Source organism: Penicillium robsamsonii (assembly GCF_028829455.1).
Source record: "Penicillium robsamsonii strain IBT 29466 chromosome Unknown utg000005l_segment0_segment0, whole genome shotgun sequence".
Taxonomy (NCBI): Eukaryota; Fungi; Ascomycota; class Eurotiomycetes; order Eurotiales; family Aspergillaceae; genus Penicillium; species Penicillium robsamsonii.
In genome coordinates, this window is record NW_026643223.1 from 2,013,534 (window position 1) to 2,021,406 (window position 7,873).

General features: G+C 49.9%; 3 protein-coding genes across 3 annotated transcripts; 1 reads left to right on the top strand and 2 right to left on the bottom strand.

Moving 5' to 3' along the window:
• Positions 1–388: 388 nt before the first annotated feature.
• N7447_008807 (dihydrolipoyl dehydrogenase) lies at positions 389–2,171 on the bottom strand (the record flags this gene model as incomplete). The annotated part of the gene is made up of 4 exons (XM_057233069.1): positions 389–1,228; positions 1,293–1,775; positions 1,861–1,940; positions 2,036–2,171. 4 exons carry the CDS (start codon positions 2,169–2,171, stop codon positions 389–391), a joined length of 1,539 nt encoding a protein of 512 aa, XP_057082611.1.
• A 1,093-nt stretch (positions 2,172–3,264) lies between these two features.
• Positions 3,265–4,871, bottom strand: N7447_008808 (MFS transporter; the record flags this gene model as incomplete). The annotated part of the gene is made up of 2 exons (XM_057233070.1): positions 3,265–4,542; positions 4,608–4,871. The coding sequence occupies 2 exons, from the start codon at positions 4,869–4,871 to the stop codon at positions 3,265–3,267; spliced, it is 1,542 nt and encodes a 513-aa protein (XP_057082612.1).
• A 1,867-nt stretch (positions 4,872–6,738) lies between these two features.
• Positions 6,739–7,762, top strand: N7447_008809 (glycoside hydrolase family 16 protein; the record flags this gene model as incomplete). The annotated part of the gene is made up of 2 exons (XM_057233071.1): positions 6,739–7,570; positions 7,620–7,762. The coding sequence occupies 2 exons, from the start codon at positions 6,739–6,741 to the stop codon at positions 7,760–7,762; spliced, it is 975 nt and encodes a 324-aa protein (XP_057082613.1).
• Positions 7,763–7,873: the final 111 nt, after the last annotated feature.

A 7,873-nucleotide genomic window follows, 5' to 3' on the forward strand; every position in this document is an offset into this window, starting at 1 on the left:
ATATTTAAATGTACGTATACATGTATCTATATATATGAATATGATTGATGCCTTTCAAGAATTCCCTACCTAGTAAGGGTCGAGATAATATGCGTAAACCGTAGCATCAAGTCTTTCCTGGATGTTATATAGTACGTGAGCAATAAGCGGGTTTGCCGAGGGGGACCGGGCCTGAGAAAAAACTGGGCTAGACGTAAATAGGTACATTTATTTCTTCCACCTAGGAGCACTTTTATTACAGTCGGTGAAAATTGTTGTTCAAGTGGTGCAGCATGTGTATTCACGAAAATAAGGAGATTATTACATGAATGATGTATTTTGCTAGCCGAGCTAGTCTAGGTTAGCTAAAAGTGGTACATGGTGGAGGATATATGAGATCTGAAGAAATTTAGAAGTGAATGGGCTTCGAGTAGGTGGCCATGGCAGCCTCCTTGAAGGCCTCGGAGAGGGTGGGGTGGGCGTGGCAAGTGCGGGCAATATCTTCAGAAGAAGCACCGTACTCGATGGCGAGGGTGGCCTCAGCAATCATCTCACCGGCACCGGGGCCGACGATGTGGACGCCGAGAATGCGGTCGGTCTCGGCATCGGCGATGAACTTAACAACACCCTCGGTGTCGAGGTTGGTCTTGGCGCGGGAGTTGGCGCTGAAGGGGAAGGTACCGACACGGTACTTGACACCGGAGGCCTTGATCTCAGCCTCGTTCTGGCCAACCCAAGCGACCTCAGGGTGGGTGTACATAACGCTGGGGATGCAGGCGTAGTTGACGTGGCCGTAGCCAGTCTTGATGTATTCGATGGCGGCAACGGCCTCCTCCTCGGCCTTGTGGGCGAGCATAGGACCGAAGGTGCAGTCACCGATGACACGGACGTGGGGAAGCTTGGTGCGGTACTCCTGGTCGATGACCAGGCGGCCACGGTCGTCCTTCTCGATTCCAACCTGCTCCAAGTTCAGGCCCTCGGTGTAGGGGCGACGGCCAATAGCGACCAAGACAACGTCGGCGTCCAGAATCTCCTCCTTGCCACCCTTGGCGGCCTCAATATTAAGGGCAATGGTAGAACCGCTGTCATCACCGGAGACGACCTTGGTGTTGGTCTTGAACTTAATACCCTGCTTGCCCAGGATCTTCTGGGCCTGCTTGGCGATCTCGGCGTCCATGCCAGGTCCACCGATCTGGCCGAGGAACTCAACAACAGTGACCTCAGCACCGAGACGGGACCAGACGGAAGCCTAATATCAAGATAAAATGTTAACACTATCCAAATTCAAAGCTCATTCTGTAGTCAATACATACCATCTCGAGACCGATGATACCACCGCCGATGACGACCATCTTCTTGGGGACCTCAGTGAGAGCAAGAGCACCGGTGCTTGTGATGATGCGCTTCTCGTCGATGTTCAAGCCGGGGAAGCCGGTGGCTTCAGAGCCAGTGGCGATGATGATGTTCTTAGCGCGCAGGGTCTTCTCACCGCCGTCGTTGAGGGCGACCTTAACGGTGTTGGCATCAACAAAAGAACCGGCACCCTTGACGTAGTCGACGCCGTTCTTCTTGAGCAGGAACTCAACACCCTTAGTCAGACCTTCGACAGATGTGTCCTTGGCCTTCATCATCTGGGTAAGGTTGAGCTTGACATCGCCGACCTCGATACCGCGCTTCTTGGTGTCGTGAAGGATCTGGTGGTAGAGATGAGAGTTGTTGAGGAGAGACTTAGAAGGGATACAGCCGACGTTCAAGCAGGTACCGCCGAGGGTTCCGCGCTTCTCGATACACGCGGTCTGCCAAAGTGTTCAGTTAATACGTGGATTGCAACGGCACCGGCCCAATCAAAACCGGGAAGCTTGGAGAGGAAGTAGTTCGTACCTTGAGACCCTCTTGACCGGCCTTGATAGCGGCAACGTAACCAGCGACACCACCACCGATGATGACCAGATCGTGATCGCCTGTTGCCCGGGAAAGCGGAAATCAGCAATCGCATCCGGGAAGCAAAGAGAACCTCAACGAGAACTCTGTGTCAACGATACAAATATTGACTTACCTGATTCAGAAGCGAAACCGCGTTTTGACTGGTTAATGAAGATCATGGGAGTAGCGAAATTGTTGGGAACAGCCCTCGGGCCGGCATGGCGGAGAGCAGACCGGGGCACAGCCCGGGGCAAGACAGCACGGAACATAATGAAAGAGGAAACAAAAGACTAGTGGTCTTTAGATATAAATGCAATCCTCAATGCGAGTGGATTGAAGTTGTTGGGAGTGCACAAATAGGGTGGGTGGATTCGAGTACGGGAAATGACTGAGCTTTTGCGGTATTGCTTCGCTTCACCGCCCACGACCGACTGTGGCCGCAAAGCTGGTCTGTACAGGAAAGGCGGTGAATACGGGCCGGCTATTTACCGGAGGATTTCGGGAGGAGGTTCCGACGATTGTGCAGGCAGAATATAGAACACCGCCCAAATATTTTGATCGAAGATATCCAATATGATACCAGGAGAAAGGACTCTGAACATTTAATAGCACACGTAGTTGTGTAAGTTGTGAGTTTTCATTTATACGGCAAAGCCCAAGAGATTGGCAGTTTGATCATTGCAAAATCTACCTAGGACTACTCCGGGTAACGCAATTTGCTAAGCCACTTCCTACGGGCTGGAGTTAGCGGCCATTCCCCAGAGATTTTGCCTACCCGCGGGCCATTTTTATCGGCAAGGATTCTCGGTCTCGGCGGTCTCCGCCGCGGTTATAAGCGGATGGAAACTCCAGTTTGAGACTTCGATACCCCAGGCCTTTATATGAGCATCCACTCTTTAAGAGTGGTGGATCCGGGAACTAGGATATCAAAATGATGTTCGACCTTGGATGTCCTGCTTGGCGCTGTCATTCAAGTGGCCCTTGGATTTTCGCATAGATTATATACTTTCTTCAAAATTCTTACCGTTCACTCACTCATTCCTACACTGTGGAAAAGTGCCGGAAGAGAAATGGCCGACTTTGAAAGACAATTCTCCCAACCTGTGTGTACTGTACTCTTGCCTAGGGAGTGTTTGTCCATGGCAATGACAGCCCCTGGTGGGAGGTATTTACAATAGACTGATATGCAAAGCTAGACGGCATGGACGAAAACGGCTTCTCACTAAGGTCAAGGCTAAGCAATATTCATTGTAAGTAGGTAAGCGAGCAATTCAGAACAGAAGTTCAAAGCCATGTCCCAAGTGTATACTCTACACTGAGTCCGTGAGTTCATGAGCTCGTGCAATACAAATCAAGGCAGATTTAACCCTGTCCACATGACGATTTCTCCTCCTTTCGAATTCTCCTCTGTCGCCACTTGATCCCATTACACGCGACTATCCACAAGCAAGGAGAAACACCAATAGAGATCAAAGCAAGCATGGTGTACGCCCAGCCCTCACCCATAGCAGAGCGCATAGGGCTGATTGCCGCCGACGCCGCAGCACCGAGCTCACACCGGAAGAGGTTATTTGCTGCAGTCGCGGTCGCCGACTTCCCCGGCCAGAGATCAACCATCAGAGCATTCAATACCTGCGATGTACCAATGATCGACCATCCGGCAATGAACAAAATAATGATAGGAGCAGCAAGGTTGACTTTATGACCCAGCACCCAGCCGTATGTCAGCATCGACACGTTACTAATATAGTAGAGTGGGAGCGCGACTTCCAGCCTTGCACGCTCAATGTTGAAGTTGCGGATGTCTACACGCACATTCTTGATGATAGTCAGACCAGCACGCTTTGCATGGCGGCGGTAGTTCCAGTCGACCAGCCGGCCAGTCGTGAAGGCTGACAGCACGCCTCCTCCGCCGATGGGGAGGTACATCAACGCAGCATGGAGGTCGTCGAAGTGATAGATTTTGTGGAAGGAAGTTGACGCACCAGTCATGACAGCATAGAAACCAGCAAACAGGAGTCCTGTGGTGAGTAGGATGACCGACGTCTCGATATCGAGGACGACCTTCATAGTCGGGACCGGTGACGGGAATCGAAGAGAAGAGTTCTTCCACACCCCAGCTTCCTTGTCTGGATCAGCCACGAGGCCCTTCCGTTTGCGCGTGCGGTGCCGAATAATATCTGCCAGGGAGTTATTCAAAGGAGGTGGTGGGATGGATCCGTCGCCGACGACTTTGCGACAGGTCTCCGGTAGGAATAGTCCGAGGACGAGGAAGAACGCGCCACCGAAGATGAGCAGAAACCAAAAGATCCAGTGCCAATTAGTGTACTGACTGAGAAGGCCGCCGATGATTGGTGACAAAGAGGGACCTAACATACTCCCGATTGAAGCGAAGGCGATGTATGAGCCTCGTTCCGCGGACGTGATCATGTCGCCGACCAAACCATTTGCCAGGGCCACAGTCCCACTACTCCCTGCGCTCTGGAGACATCTGAGAGCTAGGAGGGCAGCATAGCTGTTTTGCAGAGCTAGTCCTAGGTTGGCTGCAAGGTAAATTGTGAAGCAAATGATGTAAGCAGGACGGCGGCCTGCGGTGTCCGAGAAGCCTGCGATCAGCATGGGTGCCACCCCCTGCATAATCTAGAAATGAGGAATCTGGTCAGTTTTGCATATCTTTGAGAATATTGTTGTTTTCATTGACTTACCAGGTAAGTGGTGACAGTCAAGTTCACCTGGGAGACGGAGATATGCAGGGAATCCGCGATAGTGGCTAAGGCGGGCAGATAGATGCTCGAAGACAAGGGTGAGAAGAAACTAGCCAGTGACCCCATGGCCACAATAGCCCGCTTCTGGGCTACTGTGAACTGGGAATACCCTTCTAGACGTGTGTCTCCATGCTGGCTTGGCGGGTCCGGTGTTTTGGTATTAACCTCGTTGCTGCGCTGCTGCACCATGTTGCCTTTTTCCATTAGATCCTCGAGATCGGGGATTTACCATGTGGTATAATGGAAGATGGGTTTCATGAAATATCCCCGATGGTTATAATTACTTGCCCGGTTCAGGGAAGTTAACCAATTAGAGTTCGACAACGGGTTCTCAATCCCGGGACCGGCGACGTGAACTCAGCCTTATAACGTGATTTGCCTTGCACTTGCCACTCTTGCAACCGGAATGTATGACCCGTGAGCCATGTAGTCGCTAGTAAGTATTTGCTTGGGATCAAGTCTTTTTTTCTGCTTTCTTGTAGGCTTGGATGTCATATACACGAATTTCCATCTATTGTAACATGCATTCTCATGTAGACTGCAAACTCGAGTGTCCTTGGAAAGTACCTACGTACCTACGTACATATCAATCGCGGATACTATCTCGAAGACAATATGGCCCATGACTGTGCTCATGGTCACACGCACTTAAATATGCGTCATCGGCATTTGTTTTCGGGCCATAACTTGGAATAAACTCACCCCCGGAGCATTAGAAGCAGAGTTTTCATTTTCCATGACCAAGGGCTTCAAGATCTGTGGAGAAACAATATGATACCTTGGCAAACCAGATTTGTGGAGAAGTGGTTCCCCGCGTAGTCGGCTTACCTCCAATATGCAAACTTTCCATTTCGAAAGAAGCGGGTAAGACAAAGACAGATGTGAAAAAGCAGACGAATCGGAAGCAATCAAACCCATTCGGTCGTAAGGATGCAGAAACATCTGAAGTCCGGCGATTTCGGCTGTTCTGTATTCTCCCCCGCCGATCCCTCCAAGGACAAACCTCATCTGTTTTATTAGCCCAGAGTTTTTCTTATTCGTTTTCCCTTTCCATTTGGGTGTTCACTTCTTGCCGCTTTCTGATCGAGTACAGCTGAGAATGCCCCTGAGAGTTGCCACGTGGCTATCCAGGTCCCTGGTTCCCTCCGATCTGTGCTATGCCAATCCCCACACTAGTAATTTACGTGACTTTTACCACTAGCTTGCAATATATCTATCCAATAGATTATATAGTAGTCGCAACCGAAAATAACAGTCATAATATTGGTGTAGCAATCTTGGAATCTTGGAATTGTATAGAATCTTGATTTTATTAATTCTTAATTGACCTCCCAAGGATGTTACAACCATTCGTCAATTATAGAATTCCATAGAGTCTGAAGTACTCTGTAGAGACATGGAGTATGAAGTAGATACAAATTAACTGCATGCGCTAACTAACTAACTAGTGAAATTTACTTAGATTATCATGGTTCCAATTAATTAGGATCTGAGAGGGGCATAGGTTATGATGTGACGAAAATAGGCATAGCCTTGAAGGATACCTTGTGCCAGTAATATGTCATTACGTGGAATGTGATAGTACTGGGCACTAAGCTTTTAATCCTGTCCCTAGTTAGTTGTATATTTTAGAATACAACATACAACATAGAGCTTCCCTTTTCCTTCGTCGGCTCCGGTCCGATAGCTCAATGCCGCTATTGATCTGCAGTGCGTGATTCAATGTGCAGCTACGTACTCCATATTTACGCAATGTGCCCTTGCAATCCGATCCTTCTCTCCGAAAAGGTACCCATCTAGTAATATATTCTCCGCACTAGAGATTCTTGATAGGACGTAGGAGTGTACACTCCTGCAGATTCATTGTCGGCTAAACAACTTTGAGATGCAACTCTTTATATGAAGTTGCAGTTGGAGTCCTCCCGATCGGCTGTAACGTTATGTCTTGGATATATTGATCGTTCTCCGAAGCAAGGCAACATGGCCTTATATATTGCACCCTGTTGCACGATAAAAGTAGTCGAAAACAGCCAATTCTCTCTTTTCATAACTATATCATATCACAGCAGACATGATTTTCTCAGCAAAAGCTATCGGCATTGGAGCCCTTCTCTCGGCGGTCCCAGTCTGTGCTGCCTCATACTCCCAGCTCAAAGTATACGATAGCACCAACTTTTTCGATGGATTCAACTTCACCAGCGACCCGGATCCATCTGGTGGCTTTGTGAAGTATGTGGACGCCGAAACTGCCAAAAGTTCTGGCATGGCCAAGATCAGCAACGGCGCAGTCTACCTTGGTGCCAACTTTGCGGATAAGAGTCCCAATGGCCGCCCTTCCACCCGGGTGAGGTCCAAGGATGTCTTCACCACTGGCCTTTTCGTTGCCGACATTGCCCACATGCCGGCTGGTACTGGGAAGGGTGGCTCCTGCGGTATCTGGCCTGCCTACTGGACTTCTGGACCTGACTGGCCCAACTCTGGCGAGATCGATATCATCGAGGGCGTCAACAACCAGAAAGCTAACGGCATCACCCTGCACACAGCAAAGGGGTGCAACATGGATGTCACCGGGTCGGAGTCGACAGCAGACCAGACTTCCGCTGACTGTGAGAATGCCGACGCAGGCTGTGCTCAGGCCACCACATCGGCCAACAACTACGGCGCTGCCTTCAACGCCAATGGAGGCGGTGTCTATGTTACCGAGTGGGCAAGCCTTTCCATTAATGTGTGGTTCTTCCCTCGCGGCAGCGCCGGAGCTAACGCGGTGCTCAATGCCGGCACTGCGGACTTGGATGTGGCGAAGTTCGGCACCCCCTTGGCTACCTTCACGCCCAATACTTGCAACTTGGCCGAAAGGTTCAAGGACAACTACATTATCTTCAACACCAACTTCTGCGGAGGCTGTAAGTACCCTACAAACTGCAGTCAAAACACATTCACTAACCTCTACAGGGGCTTCACGGGAGTTCTTGAAAGATACGAAATGCACTAGCATGGCCGCTACCTGCAATGATTGGGTTGCAAATAACCCAGCCGCCTTCAACGAGGCTTACTGGCTGGTGAACTCGGTCAAGGTCTACTCCCGAAACAAATAAACTTGGAAACCTGAGGCTGGAAGTGGATATGAATACTGGGCTGAACGCGTACCGCTTTCTCATGTCACTGGCGAAAGTTGTTCTTTGGGATATGTTTAGGGATCTACTTTG